A 22,453-nucleotide genomic window follows, 5' to 3' on the forward strand; every position below is an offset into this window, starting at 1 on the left:
ACTGGTGCGGCCTCTGTGGAAAACCCTATGGAGCTTCCTCAAAAAATTAAAAATAGAAACACCCCAAGATCTAGTAATCGCACTACTTACCAAAGAGAACAAAAACCCTAATTCAAAAAGACATAGGCACCCCTGTGCTTATTTCAGTATCTACAACAGCCAAGACCTGGAAGCTTCCCTCTAGGTGTTAGCAGGTGATTTTGCTTTCGTATTCCACTAGTTTTCTGAGACTTTTTAGGCACAGAAAGTTGGCCAGGGCCTGGAGCAGCCGGTTAGGTTAGAGGACAGGTGGGGCCGTCCCTAATCAACGGGAAGCCCCCCACGGGCAGAAGCACCGCGGGAGCAGCTGTGCGCTGAGCTGGGGGCGCCACCTGCCACCTGCACCTGCCGCCCAGGGCGCCCCAGGGCTGGGGGGGTGGGGTGGGAAGGTGACCGGAAATGGAGCCGGCGGGCCGTTGCCTAGCAACGAGGACGCCGGCCGGCGGGAGCCGGGGCTGCAGCGGGTCCCAGGCCGCCCTTCCCTCGTCCGAGCGGCGCCCACGGAGCCTCCGCGGAGCCACTGGGGACCGCGCGTCCTCGCGGCCATGAGCGGCGAGCAGGTGAGGATGCGGCGGGCGGGGGCGCACGGGGCCTCCCCGCGGCCTCAGAGACCCGCAGCCGGGCCGCCAGCCCCAGGTGTGATCCCGCGGGGGTGCAGGGGTGCGGCCCCTTCACCCAGGGACCTCCGGGACACTGAGCGCTCTCCGTGGAAACTCTCAAATGTTTGCTTCCCAACCGTTCCCCCTCGGTGTTGTCATAACAACCTTGACGCCCGGAGGAGCCTCCTGGGTTAGAGCTGCAGCCCGAGGGTGCCCGGGGGAGCTCCCCTGGTTAGAGCTGCAGCCTCAGGGTGCCCGGAGGAGCCTCCCCTGGTTAGAGCTGCAGCCCGAGGGTGCCCGGGGGAGCTCCCCTGGTTAGAGCTGCAGCCCGAGGGTGCCCGGCGGAGCTGCCCCGGTTAGAGCTGCAGCCCGAGGGTGCCCGGCGGAGCTGCCCCGGTTAGAGCTGCAGCCCGAGGGTGCCCGGCGGAGCTGCCCCGGTTAGAGCTGCAGCCCGAGGGTGCCCGGAGGAGCCTCCCGGGTTAGAGCTGCAGCCCGAGGGTGCCCGGCAGAGCTGCCCCGGTTAGAGCTGCAGCCCGAGGGTGCCCGGAGGAGCTTCCCGGTTAGAGCTGCAGCCCGAGGGTGCCCGGGGGAGCTCCCCTGGTTAGAGCTGCAGCCTCAGGGTGCCCGGAGGAGCCTCCCCTGGTTAGAGCTGCAGCCCGAGGGTGCCCGGGGGAGCTCCCCTGGTTAGAGCTGCAGCCCGAGGGTGCCCGGCGGAGCTGCCCCGGTTAGAGCTGCAGCCCGAGGGTGCCCGGAGGAGCTCCCCTGGTTAGAGCTGCAGCTTCAGGGTGCCCGGAGGAGCCTCCTGGGTTAGAGCTGCAGCCCGAGGGTGCCCGGAGGAGCTTCCCGGTTAGAGCTGCAGCCCGAGGGTGCCCGGAGGAGCTTCCCGGTTAGAGCTGCAGCCTCAGGGTGCCCGGAGGAGTTCCCCTGGTTAGAGCTGCAGCCCGAGGGTGCCCGGAGGAGCTTCCCGGTTAGAGCTGCAGCCCGAGGGTGCCCGGAGGAGCCTCCTGGGTTAGAGCTGCAGCCCGAGGGTGCCCGGAGGAGCTTCCCGGTTAGAGCTGCAGCCCGAGGGTGTCCGGAGGAGCTTCCCGGTTAGAGCTGCAGCCCGAGGGTGCCCGGAGGAGCTTCCCGGTTAGAGCTGCAGCCCGAGGGTGCCCGGCGGAGCTGCCCCGGTTAGAGCTGCAGCCCGAGGGTGCCCGGCGGAGCTGCCCCGGTTAGAGCTGCAGCCCGAGGGTGCCCGGCGGAGCTGCCCCGGTTAGAGCTGCAGCCCGAGGGTGCCCGGAGGAGCCTCCCGGGTTAGAGCTGCAGCCCGAGGGTGCCCGGCAGAGCTGCCCCGGTTAGAGCTGCAGCCCGAGGGTGCCCGGAGGAGCTTCCCGGTTAGAGCTGCAGCCCGAGGGTGCCCGGCGGAGCTGCCCCGGTTAGAGCTGCAGCCCGAGGGTGCCCGGAGGAGCCTCCCGGGTTAGAGCTGCAGCCCGAGGGTGCCCGGCGGAGCTGCCCCGGTTAGAGCTGCAGCCCGAGGGTGCCCGGAGGAGCTTCCCGGTTAGAGCTGCAGCCTCAGGGTGCCCGGAGGAGCTCCCCTGGTTAGAGCTGCAGCCTCAGGGTGCCCGGAGGAGCTCCCCTGGTTAGAGCTGCAGCCTCAGGGTGCCCGGAGGAGCTCCCCTGGTTAGAGCTGCAGCCTCAGGGTGCCCGGAGGAGCTCCCCTGGTTAGAGCTGCAGCCTCAGGGTGCCCGGAGGAGCCTCCCGGGTTAGAGCTGCAGCCCGAGGGTGCCCGGAGGTGCTTCTCGGTTAGAGCTGCAGCCCGAGGGTGCCCGGAGGAGCTTCCCGGTTAGAGCTGCAGCCCGAGGGTGCCCGGAGGAGCTTCCCGGTTAGAGCTGCAGCCCGAGGGTGCTCGGAGGAGCTGCCCCGGGTAGAGCTGCAGCCCGAGGATGCCCGGAGGAGCCTCCCGGGTTAGAGCTGCAGCCTGAGGGTGCCCGGAGGAGCTTCCTGGTTAGAGCTGCAGCCCCGCGGGTGCCCAGCGTGGGGATGCTGAGCTCGCTAGGGTGCGGGGAAGCTTGCTGTGGGCTCAGGCCGTCTAGGGCTGCACTTCAAGCCCTCCTCTAGCTGTGAGGCCTCTAGCAAATGGATTCATGCTTGTCAGCCTCCTCTCCCTTGTAAGCAAGGGGACAGGGAATCAGTACATCTCCTTTATTGAGGTTGTGACGTTAAAATAAGGCTCCACACTATATGTGAAAGGGTTTGGTAGGTGGCAAATGGAGTTTAAGAAAATATCCCCATGACCCGTAATAAAAGCTGCGTGTCGCAGTACTTCTTAGAACTCTCCTCACTTAACTCATGAGCAACTGTAAACAAAAGAAATGCAGAACTGTGGCCAAAGTAATGCTAGAACAGACCGGGAAGGCATTAAGCATGGGCATGATGTAGCAACTGGGAAAACCGCTCTAACTCCCTTGATGAATATGGGAAAAGCCCCTTAAGTATCCTGGTACTGAATGGAGAACGGTTGCTTTTAAGCCTGCAGATTTTGCTTAGCTTCTTTGTTTTAACACTAAACTATAATTCTTCCCTTTTCGATACTTTTTTTTTTGTAGTGCTAGTTTATTGAGGAAAGGATGTTAAAAGGTAATTTATTTATTCCTCTATCCATTGGGTTGTAGACTTAAATTTATTCATGAGTGACAGAAAGAGGCAGAGAAATAGAGGGAGAAGCTGACTCCCCTCTGAGCAGGGAGCCCCAGGCAGGAGTTGATCCGAAGATCTGGGATCACGACCTGAGCCCAAGGCAGGCGCTCAGCTTCTGAGCCACCCAAGTGCCCCCTGGTTTGTAGATTATTAATAAAATGTCCATAATTCATGAAGCAAATGATCGTGATCAATCATGATCAAGAAAACCTAAATCATCAAGAAAACCTAGTCTTAACATCTTATTGAAATGTGTAATAAACTAAGAAACACGCTGAATCACTTACCATATATTTAGTAATTAGTGGTAAAAGAACAATGAAGAAATAAAAGATATTGGTAGCCAAAAAACTGAGCAGTTAGACTAATGGATTCTACTAGTGATTTTTTTTATGTGATACTGTAATCAAAATCCTGTTAAAAACATTTGGTATCCTCACCATCAATATACATTAAGCAATTTCTTTGCTTGATGTTCTTATCAGTCTTTGGCCTGGTCTTGAACCACACCCTGTGGTGCTGAAATTTATTTATGATAGGCACACAGTGAGAGAGAGGCAGAGACACAGGCAGAGGGAGAAGCAGGCTCCATGCAGGGAGCCCGATGTGGAATTCGATCCTGGGTCTCCAGGATCGCGCCCTGGGCCAAAGGCAGGCGCCAAACCGCTGCACCACCCAGGGATCCCTGGTGCTGAAATTTAAAACACATGCTTACCGTACTTATGGTGGTATTTCTGAATTGCTATTATTTTCCAAAGCCCCCAGCTTGACCAGTCTACAACTAAAAAGCATCTACTAAAAACCTATTGGCAGTTAAGTTTTGCTTTATCTTAATAAAAATGCTTGGAGAGGGCACCCCTCATCTCCCCTCCCCCCCCACCAAAAAAGGACCTATATTATTGAAGAGAAGTTAAAGAATGTTGCATGAGCCCATTTAGGATTTCCACTGTTTAAACACCATATTTAAACAGCAGAGGTCCCTCTTTCACTACTTTGGTTGCTCAGTAATTTCAAAACCCTTGGTCCTCTCATTTATGCTAATCTCAAGTGCAGTGTTCCTTTCGAAAAGGATGAAAGCTTTTATATTTTAACCTAAAACAAATGGAATGGATTAAACTTTTGGAAATGCCATTCTTCTGTGACATTTACTTATGTATTCATTTAGTTTGAAGAAGTGAGCAGGTGGTAAATCATATTTGCTGAAGGAGATTTTAACATTCATCTCATTAGTGGAAGTTTGAGAGTGACATGGCATTTTTCAGGAATAGCAGTCTGAGTTCTTAAATTAGGTATTTAAAACAAAGATAAATCTTTCGCAACTGCTCACTTCATTTTTAAAATTAAAACAAAGTAAGGCATTTGAGCTTCACTGAGGAAATTCCAGGGGTTTCAAGATAAAAAATAGGCAAAACCCATGGAGCGCCCCCACAAATCCACTACGTGTTGTGGGCAGGTAAGGAGGAAAGATTTGTCAGCCCAACTGTACCCTAGTGCTTTTTCTAATTGTTAGACCAACTACTGTAATTTTGCATTTATATGATGCTCATTCAGTTTTCCTATCTTCTTGATGCCCTTTCTTAAAAAGGGGGGTCAGAGTAAAACCAATTCAATATGAAGCCCTCACCTTGGTGATAACTTTAATGACCATAATGCAAATATATGGCCACTATGTTAAATCCACCCTGTTAAATTTTGGAAGGTTATTGTTTTAACCAGTCAACTTCATAAAATGGCTGATTTAACCAGACACATTCAGAGTCTGGCCATTTGATCGGGGTAGTTAAGATTAGATGATATCCCTTCCAATAAACAAGTAGTTGAAAGTCAGCAAAATAAAAACTAAATGCAAAGCCAGACAGCTCCAGGAAGATCTAGACTCCTTAGCAATTGCAATTTCAACTTTAATAATAGAAAGTTAGATTAGTCAGGACCTCAGCAGAAAACCGATGATATGCTCACAAGCACTTAACTGAAGAAAACTTAGGGACCTTTTGCAGGGGTGTGGGTAAGGTTAAGGGAAAGAGCCAAGGATGAGGAGGAGGTGCTTAAGGATGAATAGCAACAGGAAGTCATTACCATTCCCAGGCCTGACCGGTCCCCACGTTATCAAAACCTGGTGAGAGGGGGTGGGGGGCTTGGAATGGTAGCTTCCTGACTGGGGCTGAGCTCTGAAAGAATTCAGCTACTATCAGAACTGTGGGCAACAGGGAGTCCTAGGAAAGAACTATCCCAAACTCTCTCCCCTCCTGCTCTTTAGTCTCCCACCCATGCCTCTTATTGCTTAATCTCCACCAAAAGACAGAGGACTGGGAGCCCAGGTGATGCCCATACATAGAATTTAGCCTTCCAGGCTCCCAGCAAGAAAAAAAAAAAATGGGTGGAGACTTGGGAAAACAAAACCTTACCATTGCAGCAATTATAAGTAGACGTGGCTTTCAGAGACCTTTCCATATTGACAAAGCAGTTGGCATAATATGTAAATCTGTTGTTCAGAGGCTATGATTCATTTTCCCATTCAAAATTTTTATACTTAATAAATCTAATAAAGGTATATAAGACTCTTACGAAGAATAGTATGAAATGTTTTTTGAAGGATACATTCCTTGAATCTGAATGAATAAATCCTATATTCATGAAAAACAAGTCAGTATCCTAATTATGTCAGCTTCCTCCAAGTGATTCCAGCAATTCACCATACTTTTATCAAAAATCAAAATCCCTTAAAGTTTTATACAACATGGATGGGAAAATTCACCCAGTAGAAAAAAATGTCCAGATTGTCTGATAATTTTTTTTAATTGAGGTGTAGTTGACCTACAACATTATATTAGTTTTGGGTGTAAACATGGTGATTCGACAAGTTTATATGTTGTCCTCACCACAAGCAAGCATGGCTACCTTCTGTCACCATAAAATACTATTACAATACCACTGACTACATTCTCTCTATGCTGTACTGTTTTTTTTTAAAGATTTTATTTATTTATTCATGAGAGAGAGAGAGAGGGGCAGAGACAGAGGCAGAGGGAGAAGCAGGCTCCATGCAGGGAACCTGATGTGGGACTCGATCCCGGGTCTCCAGGATCACACCTGAGTCCAAGGCAGATGCTCAACCACTGAGCCACCCGGGCATCCCTATGCTGTACTTTTTATTCTTACGACTTCATTATGTACTTGGAAGCCTGTATCTCCCACTCCCCTTCACTCATTTTGCCCATCCCCAGCCCCTCTCCCCTCTGGGAACCACCAACTCTCTGTATTTATGGGTCCGTTTCTGCTTGTTGTTCATTTCTTTTTTTTAGATTTCGTATATAAGCGAAATCTGTAATATTTGTCCTTGTCTATCTTATTTCATTTAGCAAAATATTCTTTATGTCCATCCATGATGTTGCAAATGGCAAGGTCTCGCCTCTATTTCCATTGTGTGTGTGTGTGTGTGTGTGTATATATTTGTGTATATATACCCCAGCTTTATCCACTCATCTATGGATGAACACTAGGGTTGCTTCCATATGTTGACTGTTGTAAATACTGCAATAACATAGGGGTACATATCTTTTCAAATTAGTGTTTATATTTTTTTTGGGTAAATATATGAGTCGTGGAATTGCTGGATCATGATAGATTTGATGTTCTGTGGCATCTCCATGCTTTTTCTTTTCTTTTTTTTTCCATGCTGTTTTCTACAGTGGTTGCACCAATTTACATAACCTCAACGATGCATGAGTGTTCCTTTTTCTCCACATCTTCACCAACACTTACTTTTCATCTTTTTGACTCTAGCCATTCTGACAAGTGTGAGGTTATATATCACTGTGGTTTTGATTTGAATTTCCCTGATGATTAGGGATGGGGAGCACTTTTTCATGTGTATTTGTCATTTGTATGTTTTCTTTGGCAAAGTGTTTATTCAGGTCTCTCTGTATTTTTTAAAAATTATTTTCCCCTGGTGTTGAGTTGTAGAAGTTCTTTATGTAGTTTTTATATTAACCCCTTATTGGTTAAATCATTTGTAAAGATCTCCTTGCACTCAGTAGGCTGCCTTCTTTTTTTGTTGCAAAAGCTTTTTATTGGTGTAGTCCTAAAAGTTGCTTTTAGCCTTTTATTTCCCTTCCCTGGGGTTGTAAGAATAGTTCAATATTCTAATATCCCTGATCAACATAGATGCAAAAAACCCACCAAGGCTGCCAGTCCCTATCTAGAGAACATCCACTTTGGGAATGTCTAAGGCTGGTGTGGGCTAGGGTCTCTGGTGCTCACTGAGACAGTAGACTGACTATGGCACCTGGACCTTGGTCCTGTCCACACTAGCAAGGTGGAAGGAGAATGTAAACCATGGTGCTCACCAGCCCCTCTAACTCTGGGCTCCAGCAGCTCCCTGCCATTCAGTCTCTTTTATAATTTATATTTTAGTTGCTCTTCTAAGCTGTGGGTTTTTTTTTTCTGTGCCCCAGGGTGTCTGGGGTTGGGGTGAGCTAGAGACTTGGTGCTCACTGTGGCAGTAGCGTGCCTACAGCACCCAGACTCTGCCCCTGTCTATACTATCAATGTGGAAGATGGGTGTCAACCACGGTGCTTGCCCAGGCTCTTGAACTTGGACACCACTCCAGTAGCTCCCTTGCTATTTGGTGGACTTCTAAGGCTGGATCTTCGATATTCTAGTTGCTCTTTCAGACTGTATTTTTTTTTTTGTTCTATGTTTTTCTGTGCCCCAGGGTAGACAGATCTATCAGCTGGGTCCCTCAGTGCTAGCCCTTCCCACTGCAGCTCGCAGCCTTGGAGGGGAGCCGCATTCCCTTCCTTACTGTGTCTCCACCTCTCTCGCCTGTTGTCTGCAGCCTCTTAATCTTTTGTTGTGCAGAAGCTGTTGAGTCAGTCCTCAGTCCTTCCTCAGGAGGAACTGCTCTACAAATAGGTATGGATTTGGTGTGTCTATGGAGGAGGGAGTTCAGTCTTCCTATGCCACTGTCTTGGACCAGAACCCTGGATCTGATAATGTTTAACAATAATAAGGTGGAGAGAATTACAAGTATTTCAAGACCTGTTGTGAAGTTACAGTAATTTGATACAATGTGTTTACAGGTCCACAAATATATCAATGGAATTAAAGGGACAAAACCAGATATACACATATGCGTATGCATAATAGATGCATATTAAATATACTAGCACTGTATGTGGGGGACACAAGAATTGTATGTGTGTGTGCTCAACTATAGTATTAGTACACACACATGCAAGAAGATGGTATAAAAAGTACAAAAATTGGAAATAAGTTAAATGCCCACTCACAAGAAAAAGGGGTGGATAAATTGCAATATATTTGTACGGTGGAGCACTTTACAACTGTGAAAACCAGTGAAGAGGGTATCCACGTGTGAGAAAACCACGGATTTGCACCCTGAACAGTATGAAAGGAATCCTCCCTCTGATGTCAGGGAAACTTGCTGGGAAGCTACTGATAGAGATGGCAGTGAAACCTCGATGTCGTCTGCCACCGGATGGGCCACATACCAGTGGCTGGAAAGGTGCTGGGGGCCAGCAGGTGGACTGCTGGCAGCCACGCCGTGAGAGCGATGAGGCACAGCACTGCCACCAGGAAGAAGAGGCCCTTTGACCCTTTTTCTCATCTTGGTGTCCCTTCTGAACCTAGAGAAATCTTTAGGTCCTGTTCGAGAACCACCAGCGAGGACAAAAGCATGGATTTGATGCTAAGAGGCAATGACTTTATGTGACCAAAGCCCAATTCCTAGTATCCATTTCATAAATCAAAGTGTCATTCTCAATAGCACTTCTTGGATGAGATTCCTGCAGTAGAGCTCTTCTCTACTGCAAAGAAGGTAAAGGGATTCTCTGAGAGTGACAAGTAAACTTTGTACTTATTAGTAGGAACTTGAGAGTATATTAACCTTAGGAAGTAAAGGATTCTGGGGGGAAGAATGAAGTTTTAGTCATGGAGAAGGGATGCAAGGCTGGGTAAACTTTGGACACCATTTAGATTCAGATAAATATCCAGAGGAAGATATGACCAGTTTTTCACTGAATTGTCTTGGTGCTCTGGTCAAAAATCAATTGCCCGTAGATAGGTGGGCTTATTTCGAAACTTGCAATTCTATTTCTTTGATGTTTATCCTCATGCAGTCTTGATTATCATAGCTTTGTAGGAAGTTGTGAAATATGGAAGTATGCGTCTGCCAACTTTGTTCTTTTTCAAAATCGTTTGGCTGTCCTGGGTCCTTATATTTCTGTGTAAATTTTATGATTAACTCGTTAATTTCTACCTTAAAACTATAGCTGAGATTTTGATAGGGAATGTGTTGAGTCTGTAGATAATTTTGGGCAGAAGGAGTATTGCATCTTAATATTTGTCTTCTAATCCATGCACATGGGATGTCTTTCCATTAAAGTTGTCTTTAATTTTTTTCGATGATGTTTTATTACCTTCATTGTGCAAGTCTTACACTTCTTAAGTTATTCCTATTTTATCCTTTTTTGATTCTATGGTAAGTGACTTTTTTTCAATTTTGGACTGTTCATTGCTAGTGTTTAAAAATACAATTTAAAAAAATACAATTGAATTTTTTTTGCGTGTGTGCGCATTGGTTTTACATCCAGCAACTTGCTGGCTTTAACCTATTCCTTAGCTCTAATAATTGTGGATTCCTTTTAACTTTCTGTATACAATATTATACCATCTGTAGGGTATGTTTTAGAATATTTTGAATGATGTATGCTTAGTATTAGACACTGTAAAATTTGGTTGAGTGAATCAGTTTTAACATTAATAGTGAACAGTAATTGATTTTTTATTTTTATTTTTATTTTTTTTATTTTTATTTTTTCATTAATAGTGAACAGTAATTGATTGTATTTTTTTTTCGTACAGGACAAATCAGCCAGCAAGGAAAAATCCAAGACACCAGTAAGATTTTTACCACAGTTGTCTACGGTAATTTACCAATATATTATCATACTTTATTGCTTTAATAATAAGGTTTACTAGTTTCATACTTGCAAATAAGTCACTCAGTTTCTGGTTTTAAATTCTGTGCTCCATTTCAATCTTTTCTGATGGATACCATCTATGACATATATATCTTGGGAAAAATAACTAGCTTAATAAAGGAATTATAAGTTATAATTACTGTATGCCCAAAATGTTTGAGTAGTCTGAATAAAAGAATTGTGAAGATGGGCCAGCAGAAGCAGTACTAGAATCCAGAAGCGAAGACTTAGGTGATAGCTTTGTCACTAATGGCTCTGTGACTATTGTCAAGTCACTTACATCTTTGAGCCCCAGTTTCTAAGTCTGAAAATGAGAAGAATTAATGATCTTTGAGGAGATGCCCCTTCCAGCGCTAAAATGTGACTTCTTAGATCTTGGCATCCTTTGTCATTATTTTGACTTTAAATTACTATTGTTCTGTGGAAAAGGCAGTTAATAGACATTTTTAGTTGATAAAGCATTAGAAACATTAGATTTTACTGCATTAAAATTTACTGTCTAGTAATTATATTGAGTTTAATGCCATAGAGTTACACTCTTGTGATTGCTGGAAGTTGGGTGTAAGTGGAAGTTCAATGCAAACATTATTTGTTTTAAAACATCTTTTAAAAACTCTGGGGCATCCTGGGTGGCTCAGCGGTTTAGCACTGCCTTCAGCCCAGGACGTGACCCTGGAGACCCGGGATGGAGTCCCATGTCAGACTCCCTGCATGGAGCCTGCTTCTCCCTCTGCCTGTGTCTCTGCCTCTCTCTCTCTCTCTCTGTCTCTCATGAATAAATAAATAAAATCTTTTAAAAAACTCAGAATAAACTATAAAATCTGGATTTCTTCTTGCAGAGAAGATCCCTAATTGAAATAAAAGCTGCTTTCAGCTTAAAAATCTCGCATGAAATTTTGCAGGTGAATGTTCTTGAACATTTCAAAGTGCATGTTTTAATTGTGAACCTGTTTATGTTGATAATGCCAAAATTATCACACCATGTTTTATAAAATAAAATCATAGCATCATTTTTTTTAGTTCTGCAAAAATCTGTTTTTTAAAGACAAAGATCTGAAATAGACATTTTTTCCCTTAAAAATTCAACAAATTTTAAAACTGAAAAACAAATTGCCATTTGTTTTTTTATGTTTAGTATATAGGCTTGGAAATATCAACAAAATTTAAATTTACTTAATAAATATTCAGTGGCTGAGATGACTAATCCTTTCTAGCCAGTGAGGCATATAACTGTCTAAAATGATTTTGTTGCCTGTTTTAAAATATATACTGTGTTCTTATTTGACTGTATCTTACCAATTTTCTTTGTATCCTTTGGGTTTTTACAAATAAAAATAAAATCTTATTAAATAATATTAAAAAAATTTTAGAATAGTCCGAGTTAAAAACATTGTCATTGGAATATTAAGGTTTGCACTTGGGTGACATTTTTCCAGCATAGTTAAGACCTAGAGTGATTTTTCATTATAGACGTTCATGCTTCTGGAGATGATCCCTGTAGTTGAAATCAGGGGTGACTCAGCACTGGTGGTTCCCCATGTCCATGACCTAGTGACTGGATTCTCATACTTTCTGCACATCTTGCTCATAGCACTCTCACAAATCCTAAATCCTTTATGGAGCACGACGAGAGTGGAAGGAGGGAAGGGCATTTTTAAGTTGTCTCAGTTTGTTTTCCTGTGAAAGGAAAGCCTGAAAAAAGGATTTGTGTGCACTTTGGGAGGTGATCCCAGGAAGCAGGAATAAGAGATTGGGGAGAGTAAAAGTAAGAAGAAGAAAAAGCGAACTGAGGATGTGTTAGCAAGTTCATTGCCACGTTAGAGAACTTGGGATGATCCTGCCATCATCTGGAGCTTATCGAATGCTCCCTGAAATCGTGTACTTGGTATGATTAGGGAGTAGTATTTATCCATCAGCCCTCATCCTACGTTGGTGGCGATTCCTCCTGAGAGTGTTAACTTTCACCCCCTTTTGGTCACTTGTGCATGTGTGTGCTTGCACACAGGTGCAGAAGGGGCTACCTTGAGAGTCCCCGTCTATGGCATTGGAGAAACCCCACAGTGGAAAGCAAAAGACGTTTTCTTGAGGTGAAACACTGTCATTCCTATATAAATGAAGATAGATGATAACTGTTCGTTAGAGCCATGTGTGGAATCAGAGGTGACACCAGAAGGATGGGAAAGGAGGTGAGGCACGAGTTTGTCATTGGAAGTCCCTTAGGGCCAATCTCACAAGAGTGCCAAGAAAGAGGGAAAGGGTGGCATATGCCTAGGTCATCATCGGACAGGAAACTGCAGACTAAAACAGAATTGCTAATCAGCAAAAACATGTAGATCTTATTCAAAAACCACCCCTCTAATCTTATTGAAGAACAACCTTAGATGTTATTCTGGCTTATGTGTGGTTGCTCTTCTTGGTCAGAGAAATGTGTATAAAATGTTCTATTAGGCATACATTGTGTACTGCACTATGGGAAACAAAAGGCCCTCACCACCGCTTACCCAGGGTGTTGAGGAGATCAGCGTTGACAGCTCAGCATGCAGAATGGGTGGTGTAGAGATCTTAAGTCAGGTGTGTGAGGGTTTGTGTAGGAGGCTTGGTGTGAAAGTTCCAGGTCACTTGGAACACATATCCCCAACCTTTCCTCTCTATTGTCTCCAATTTCATTCTTGTTGCTCCCTCGTTCTTCTCAATGGGCAGCCTTCTACTTTGAGAACACCTGTTGCACATTTTAGCTTGAAAATTTCATTCTGGGATGCCTGGGTGGCTCAGTGGTTGAGCGTCTGCCTTTGGCTCAGGGCGTGACCCCGGGGTCCTGGGATTGAGCCGCACATCAGTCCCACAAGGAGCCTGCTTCTCCTTCTGCCTGGGTCTCTGCCTCTCTCTCTCTCTCTGTTTCTTAGGAATAAATAAATAAAACCTTAAAAAAAAAGAAAATTTCATGCTCATGTTTTTCTCCACATCCTGTGGTTCACTAGGAATTGTAGAAAATATTCATGTTACAGCACTGGACATACATGAAACATTCACCTAATCTGATGTACTTTGGTGAATACTGTTTGAAGCTAATTGCAATTTGTTGTTGGTGGTGGTGGTGGTGGTGGTGGTTGTTGTTGTTCTTCTTCTTCAGTTACATTTTTTTCTCTTAGAGCTTGGTTAGCCAATTTTAATTTTTTCTAAGACAAAATTAAAATTAAAGCCCATTGGTTTGGGATGCCTGGGTGGCTTAGCAGTTGAGCGTCTACCTTTGGTTCAGGGCCTGATCCCAGGATCTGAGATGGAGTCCCACATCGGGCTCCCTGCATGGAATCTGCTTCTCCCTCTGCCTGTATCTCTGCTTCTCTTTCTCTCTCTCTGTGTCTCTCATGAATAAATCTTAAAAAAAATAAAAGCCCATTTATTCAGTTCTGTAAGACTGAATTAGTAGGTTGAGATTGAGGGGGTAGGAGAGTAGGACACACATACACGAATTATATTTCAGACAGGATTTAAACAATAAGAATTACCCAAAGCATGCGATTCAATTGGAGCTAAAAGAGAAAAATCTAAACTTTTGACCTTGGTCCTGAAGAAAGAACTGGACTGTAACAAGGAAAGACTGAGAGGCATACTGGCGGGTCGGTTTGTTAGCATAGTTAATACTAGCTAATATAACAGACTCTCATGTTCTAGAGACTTAACCCAACAGAGATTGCCTTTAGTCGCATGAAGTCTGATGTGGGCCAGGCAGTCCTCTTCCACCTTCTAGCTATGTCAGTGGGTACATGGGGCCCCCCACTCCAGTGACAGGGGCAAGAGAGCCTGGAGAAGCACAGCAGCTCATATATGTCCTGTCAGTGCTCACATTTCAAGAGCCAGCAGGGGTCATATGGCTACAGAGTAGCTAAGAGAGGCTGGAAAATGAGGTAGTTTGGGGCATATTGAAGAGGCTTTGAACACCAAGGTGATGAAGACTTGTCTGCTTTAATAGGGAGCTTTTGATGTTTCTGACCAGGGAACAGTATGATCAAACCGTGTGTTCAAGAATGCTGTGGTGACCTTGAGGTTCTAGTATTTTCTCTAAATCAAGGCCCATATCTCCCGTTGCCTAGATTTTAAAAAGCCACTAAACTATTCTCACTGCCTACTCTAGGGTCTTCTTCATATACCTTGTTTACTGCTGCCAGGACCATTTATGAAATAACTTTTTGAATGGCCTTGCATGATAAATAAGAGAATTTCTCACCCAAACCTAGATGCCATTGAGAGTGAAAGTCCTACTAATTATGTTTGGGAAAGAGCTATACACTGGACCAGCAAACTGGGTTAAAAGTAAAGATCTGATGCTGAGAGGCAATGAGTTGAGTGGCCACAGCATGCGTCCTGTTTTACAGATCAAAGTAGCATTCTCAACAGCGCTTCCTCTTACATGGATGAAACTCCTACCCTGCACTTATCTTCTACTCAAAGGAGACAGCAACACTTTTTCTCTGAAAAGTACAAGTTATGGCACTTGGAGAGCACATTAGAATGCTTTTTACTGTAGGAAGTGGAGCATCACAGTTGTCAATGGAACAAAAATGCTATTTCAGTGATAGAGACGGGTAGTAGGGCTGGGTAAGCCCTTGACAGTCACTAGGTTCAGATCCATTCTCCAAAGATGTGATGGATAAAAAGTTTTGCACACTCTTTAAAGCTTTCTAAGTATTGTGGGATGCCACTTTCCTTTCTTTCCTTGCTACAGAGGAGGTCCTTCAAAGACAAGCGTGGAGAAATGTAGAAGTAATGGAAATAGGTCTCTATGTGTTTTAGATAATGTGCTTTACTTTATAATAGACCCTCTGTAAAATTGGCTGAGTGAATCAATTGTGACATTAAGAGTAAACTCTTTTTCTCGTGTTTTCATGCAGGATAAGTCAGCCACCAAAGAAAAACCCAAGATACCAGGAAGAGTTTTACCACAGTTGGCTACGGTAACTTACCTACATTCTATCATTGGATCTCTGCCCTTTTGAAAACATGGTTTCAAACTTGTAAATAAGGAACTGGGCATCTGATTTTGAATTTTGTGCTCCATTTGATTATGTTCTGATGGAGAAATTCTACAAGGAGCACATATCATGAAAAAGAACAATCTTAAACTAACTGTAAGCTATAATTTCCTAGTATGTTGAGAGTGTTTCAATATTCTGGATAAGGGAATTTCAAGATGGACCAGCAGCAAGTTTATCAGAGTTGGAGTCAGGAAATAAGGCCTCAGATTACGGCTTTGTCACTAGCAGCCTCAGGATCTGAAAGGGTCATTTATCTTTCTGAGCTGCTGTATCTGAGTTTGAGAATGAAAAGAGTTTCTTTGAGCTACATCATCCAGCGCCGAAATGCTGTGCCGCAGAAGAGGCCTCTGATCTTGGTATCCTTTCTAAAAATTATTATGATTAGGGGCGCCTGGCTCAGTGGTTGAGCATTTGCCCTTGGCTCAGGGCGTGATCCCAGGGTCCCCACATTGGACTCCTGACAGGGAGCCCGCTTCTCCCTCTACTTAATGTCTCTGCCTCTCTGTGTTTCTCAAGAATAAATAAAGTCTTAAAAAAATTATGATTATAAATTATCATTGTCCTATGGTAGAAGCAATTCAGAGGCATTTTCAATTGGTAAGTGCTGGGTACAGTATACTTCACTGTAATAGATTTTTACCCATGATTTTACTAGTAATTATGTTGAGCTTAATGCTTTTGAATTGTGCTCTTGTGACTTCTGGAAGTGGAGCTTAAGTGGAGGTTCAATGTAAACAATATTTTTTTCTAACTGCGATAAAATTTACCTAACATAAAATTACCATTTTAATTATTTGTAATTGAACCGCAGTTCGTTGGCATTATGTACACTCACGTGGTTGTGCAACCATCACCATCATCCATCTCCAGAATTCTCATCTTTGCAAAGTGAGGCTCTGCATCCATTATACCTCTCTGTTCCCCACTCTGTCCCCCCGCCCATGGCAGCTAGCATTCTACTTTCCGTATTTGACCATTCTATGTACCTCATATAAGTGGAACCATACAGTGCCTATCCTTTGATGCTTGGCTTATTTTATTTAGCATAATGTTTTCAAGGTTTATCTAAAGCATTATTTTTTTTAAAAGATAATTTAAAAGCTACAAACCGAGTATAAAATTGAATTTGTGTGGCTTTTTGGAGGGAAGATTCCTGATAACTGAAAATGGATAGCAATTTTTCTCTTGGGAAACTTGAGTTAATATTCTTAAGTGTTACCTTGAATATTAAAAAAACAAATTTTAATTAAAAATAGGTTTTTATGGATGATGCCAGTTGATCATGCCAAGTTCTGCAAAATGGAGCCATAGAGTGCTTTCCCTCATTCTATAAAATCAACCGTAAATTTTCTAGTTTAAAGGACCAAGGGTAAAATAGGCATTTTCTTTTGAAAACTTAACACATTTTTAAACTGAAAAAAAAAAAAAAAGGCCCTTAATGTGTGTGTCTTGTTAGCATATGGGTTTAGAAATATAAACCTAACTTTCTTATTTACTATTCAGTGCCTAAGTTGTATAATAATCCTTTCCTGTTGGTGGCGTCTAATAGTCTAAAATGCGTTTGCTGGCTGCTTTCAACCTGGCTTTATGTTTCTTTGTATCTTAATATTTTTTCAGCATTCTCAGTTTCGTGTGTTGTGAAGGAAATATTTCTAAGAGATGTTTTTAAAAATCCACTGATGAAAACATAGCAAAGTATTTTCATCTGAATATTAAGGTTTGCACCTGGGTGAGATTTTCTAGCAGTAGTTGAGACCTAGAGTGATTTTTTTTTTCATTCCAGAAATTCATGCTTCTGGAGGTGATCCCTGTAGTTGAAATCAAGGATAACTTGGCACTAGTAGCTCCCAGTCTCAGCCGGTGACTTGATCCTTTTTGTACCCCTCGCTCATAGTGTTCCAGCAAATCCTAAATCCTTGGTAGAGAAAGACAAGAGTACAGAAACAGTAGGGCAGACAGGAGGAGGGAAGAGCTTTGAGTTTTAAGTTGTCTTAGCTTGTTTTCCTGTGAAAGAGGAGCCTGACATGAGGACTTGTGTATGGTAAGTTTATTTGAAAGCAGGAGTAGAAGATTGGACAGAGTAAAACTAGGAAGAAGAAGCCAGTGCGAGTATGGGCTTTCAAGTTGGCCTGGATCTGAAAGGAGGACGCAGACTGCTTTGTCAGTAAAACGTAATTTTGACCTTAAACACCCATCTGTCCTGGGATTGAGGCCCGCCTGGGGCTCTGGGCTCAGCAGGGAGTCTGCTCCCCCCCCCCCTCCCTTTGTGATTGCTCTTGCTCTCAAATAAATAATGTCTTTTTTAAAAAGTTAGTAAAACCCACCCATCTGGGTTTATTAAGAGTCCGAGATCCCAGCAGCGGTGGATGTGTGTTCTGGTATTGCAATAATGGGCTTGAGCTCATTTTTGCTGTCATTTTAGAAGACCTGGGTATCTTGCCATCTGCCGCAGTCCCCACCACCCTCTATCATTTCCCAGCACTGAAGCTGAGAGCCAATTAGTTCTCATCACTAGCCTTCCTCCCTCTTTTAGGGCACCCGCCTGGCTCTTGTAGATATAGGAATTCACGAACCCTGCCTTAAGCTGTGGAATAGATTTGCAAGGTGCCAGAGAAATCTAGAGCCACTCAAAGCCATGAGAACAGAATGGTCTTTTGCAGATGGAATGCAGAGAAGCTCATTAGCGTTGGAGACCCGCAGAGTGTTCCTCTCATTAAGACGAAGGCTTAAAAGTCATTGCCAACACTGAGGAGTGAGTAGGCTCTGGGGAACCAGCACCCCAGTGTTGAGGAAGAGATGCCCACCCCACACCAGCACAGAGCCTCCAATAATGTCACAAATTTCACACACTACAGCCACTCACAGGCTTGAATAAGATTTGCTGCCGAGTGTGCCTTCTTTCCAATGCCTTGATTTGTTTGAGAAAATGTGTTTATAAACACGCATTTTATGAAAAGGTTCCCCCCACCCCAATCTTGTTTTATTAATGCTGTTTAAATTTCATATTTCAGGTAAGTACAAGGCCCCAGTGGCAGCAGGCAGCTCCATCATTCCATTTGAGGATAAAACAGGAAGATGATATTCCAGAACAGTTTACTGTTAAAAATGAACAGTCATATGGTAAGAACTTTATTCCAAATTAGATTTAAGGACATTTTCGAGAGGGGACAAAAAAAAAAAAAATCCTACATTTAGTTTGGAGTAGTGAAATCGTAAAACTGAAATGACATTGATACCAAGTAGAAAAACTTATCCCAAATGTTTTCCCTCATAAAATAATTCCAGTTCTTAATTATTTCAGGCTGTTGTAAATGCTATAAAAGGTGATATCTTAAGAATTGGAGGGTGTTTATATTAAAACTTTGATTTAGTGTAGTCAGAATTCTCTACATTAGACTAAGAAGTTTTTTTTTTCTAAGACGGAGTTAAATAAGTTGTAAATGTTGCTTCCAAATTACTCATTTTCACATTTTGTACTTTTTTTTGATTCATCAGATTGATTACATTGAATATTAACATTTTTTTCATTGTGGTTCTTTAAATTTTCTGAGATAGTTTTGCATTCTGTTCTTAATTATAATTTTAATCTTCATTTTAAAAAGGTTTTATGCAAATCAATGGAAAATTAAAGTTTATTAGCATATTAATCAAAATATGTATTAATTAAGTATCCTTGAAACAGAGATTTCTATTATGATGATATAAAACAAGAATAGTTTAACTTCCTAATACTGAAAGAAGATTAACTGTACTTATGGTTACTTGAGAACTTATAGTGTGTAGTTTTTTTTTTTTTTGATAAGTGCATTAGCATTTAATTCTAACCACTTGCATGGTCCAGCTTACTTTTAAGTAAAGTGACTTTTTAAAATGACTAACTCATTTTTTTTATTTTTTAAATAAAAAATGACTATTTTTTATATTATATTTTTATATTATATTTTTATGTTATATTTTTAATATATTTTTATATATTTTATATATATTTTTTATATATAAATATATTTTTTATATATTTTACTATTTTTTATATTATATTTTTATATTATTTTTTATAGTGTGTAGTTTTTTTTTTTTTGATAACTGCATTAGCATTTAATTCTAACCACTTACATGGTCCAGCTTACTTTTAAGTAAAGTGACTTTTTAAAATGACTAACTCATTTTTTTTTTTTTAATTCAAGCTGAATACATGGAACGCTTTGGAAAAAAGGGCAAAATACGGGATCAAAATGATGATAATTATGCTGGACCACCTACTTCGAAAGCCAAGAGCAAATCTCTACATAAAGAACGAGAAAACTTTAGAAGCACCCTTGTTAACGTCATCATGTAAGTCCTGTAAGCTAATCAGTGTGTGCCCCCCTCGGTAGAGCCCAGAGGAACTTTTTATCTAAAAGTCTAAAATTTCTGTGCACCTCTAAGAACACCTTAAAGCCTGTTGGAGTGAGGTCAGGGTACACATAAAGATTGAAAGATGGAGCTTCACCTGTGTCCCTCCTTGCAATATCATGAGCTGAAAAGGTCCTGATGTTAATCCCGATGTTGGCTGGGAGAGGGGAAAGGCTGGGGGTACTGGTGAGGGCCACGACGGCTGGTGGGAGATCCGGGGCAGTCCTTTCCCCATCTCATCAGCTCAGGCGATGTGGCACCTTCTCTGGTATCGGGGGTCTCCTTGTCCAGAAAAAGGAGGAATTAGGACGAAGCGACCAGCAGTGTGAACAGGGCCAGGCTCGCCCTGAGTTGTAGGTCCATTTACGAAGGATAAAGTGGACCCAAGTCACTGATTCCTCTTCACTCTTTTCCTCACTGCTTCATGCTGGTCGCTTCGCCTCTTCTTCCTTTCTGTGTGCCTCTCGGGGCCCCCACACAGCGAGCTGTGGCCATGATCTCATGACATGTTGCATCATAGCTACCCCGCGGAACCCTGTGTTATGGTCCCCATATGGTACTTGGCTGGCCCCATGGCCATCCCCAGGGGGGACAGTGCTTACTGTGTGCTTACGAAGGGCAAGGGGATTTTGTGGGAGCCCGGTGCAGCCGGATTGTGGGTGTGTGCCTCTGCTAGAGCCGTCTGGAGTTTGCCTTCCCTGGAGGCCCCTGGAGTCTTACCAGCTTGGCCCACTTACGTCGCTTGTTTGGGTTAAGCACTCACATCCCACAAACAGGGAACAATCAAAACCCAAGACCAAGGGTCAGGTAGGCCTCTGGTTGCAAATCCTTGGAAGCAACTTTTTCTTTTCTACCCAGAAATCTGGCCGAGACAGATGGCGAAGTTTCTAGAAGCCACTTCCTGTGCCTGTCATTTCTGGGCCTTCTCTGGTTGAGGGTAGAGCCCGTCCTGGGTTTCAGCTCCACAGAGGGGTTCTCACTTTGAATTCTCCATTTCTCTCCGTTCTGTTCAGAACCTGACCTCCTGATTTGCGTGGGCCTTAGAGTCCACGGCCCTGGGCCCCAGAGGAGCAGCCTGGCCTCAGGGTTTTGCTGATTGCCACTCCTTTTTTTTTTTTTTTTTAAAACTCCTAGTGTTTCCTTTCTTTTTTGTCAGCTCGGCTATGCATTCAAAAGGAATGTGTCTTGTTATCCAATATTTATGGAGTGGAATTGTTTTTTTCAGATTATCTTTGTTGTATTATAAGAAACAGCAGTCTCCTTTTAGCCATTTTATGTCACTTTTTTAGCTATGCCTTTTATAAACAGGATATGGCTGGACATACTGAAATTCAATTTTAGAGTTTCTATGCTTTAATAGCACATCTAATCCCATTTGTAGTGGTTGGTATTTCTTATATATACGTGCTTCTACCAATTTATTTTGTACTTTCTATTTACTATATGTTACCTTGGCTTATTTTTTTTTTCTCTATTGAATCAAATTCTCTCTTCTCCCTTTATTTCTATTGGCTTAAAAGCTATCAAACATTTCTATTCTTTTAGTGGTTACCATCATATTTTTAAAGCCTCACATTGCAGTTTATACTTCTTAAAGTTTAAAATTCAATTTTTATCAGACTTCCCCCTGAATAACACAGAGGGGTCTTGGATCGCTCTAACTTAGCTCTTAACTTTTCTTTGCATTTTCCATGTGATCATTCTTCATCTTATTTCTAATATTTCTCTAATACTTTTCATTCTGCCAAGTCCTTAAATTCCCCACACTTTTTTCCCTTAACACTTAGGTTTACTAATGTGTTTTCTAGTTCTTTAGAAAATTCTCTTTGGGGGGCGCCTGGGTGGCTCAGCAGTTGAGCATCTGCCTTTGGCTCAGGTCATGATCCTGGGGTCCTGAGATCGAGTCCTGTGTCAGGCTCCCTGCATGGAGCCTGCTTCTCCCTCTACCTGTGTCTCTGCCTCTCTCTGTATCTCTCATGAATGAATAAATAAAACATTTTTTTTTAAAGACAATTCTCTTTGTACTCCACTCTTCACTTGTGGATGTATTTTCTTTTTTGCCGATGTTCATCCTCATGTAGTTGTTTCAGTGAGGATCTATGAGGAGTAAAGTTGAGACTCTCGTCTCTGTAAAGTTCTCTGTTTTGTCCTTATTCTTGAATTAATGACGAAACTGGCTACAAAATTAAACGATAGTCATGATTTTTACCTTACATCTGAAAACATTAGATTGAAAAATATGATCCAGTATTTTTTGGCATGTATTATATCCCCCAGCTTTATTAAGGTATAATTGACAAAATTAAAATATATTGGAAGTCTGCAATGTGAGAGTATATGTATATATTGTAAAAGAATTCCCATAATCAAGTTAATTAACACATCCATCACGTCACATGTTTAGCTTTTTTTTAAGAGCACCTAAGTTCTACTCTCTTAGCAAATTTCCATCATCAAATATAATACTATCAACTGTAGCCACCATGACATGTATTATTGTTGACCAGAAGCCTACGTCACTCTATTCATCATTACTTTATTTGCAATCTGTGTTTGTATTTTGTCAACCTCTCTCTCTCTCTCTCTTTTTTTCCTGAACACTTTATTTTTCAAAGCCTTTTAGATAGGCTTAAAAACAGCTTTACTGAGCTGTAACTTACATCCGTTACACCGTTAAAATCATCCAAGTTAATGTACAATTGAATGAAT

At 42.8% G+C, this 22,453-nt stretch overlaps 1 protein-coding gene across 1 annotated transcript in view; it reads left to right on the plus strand.

The window, feature by feature from the left end:
- The first annotated feature begins 446 nt into the window (after positions 1–446).
- DNAH7 (dynein axonemal heavy chain 7) overlaps positions 447–22,453 on the plus strand; it is a 234,359-nt gene continuing 212,352 nt past the window's right edge. Inside the window, exons 1-5 of the mRNA XM_072740992.1 lie at positions 447–599; positions 10,201–10,263; positions 15,209–15,271; positions 18,364–18,472; positions 19,537–19,684. Of these exons, the coding sequence (XP_072597093.1) occupies positions 585–599; positions 10,201–10,263; positions 15,209–15,271; positions 18,364–18,472; positions 19,537–19,684 (398 nt within the window). The 5' untranslated portion in view covers positions 447–584. The remainder of the gene's footprint in view (positions 600–10,200; positions 10,264–15,208; positions 15,272–18,363; positions 18,473–19,536; positions 19,685–22,453) is intronic.

The sequence above is a fragment of the Vulpes vulpes genome, chromosome 16 (genome assembly GCF_048418805.1).
Source record: "Vulpes vulpes isolate BD-2025 chromosome 16, VulVul3, whole genome shotgun sequence".
NCBI classification, from domain to species: domain Eukaryota; kingdom Metazoa; phylum Chordata; class Mammalia; order Carnivora; family Canidae; genus Vulpes; species Vulpes vulpes.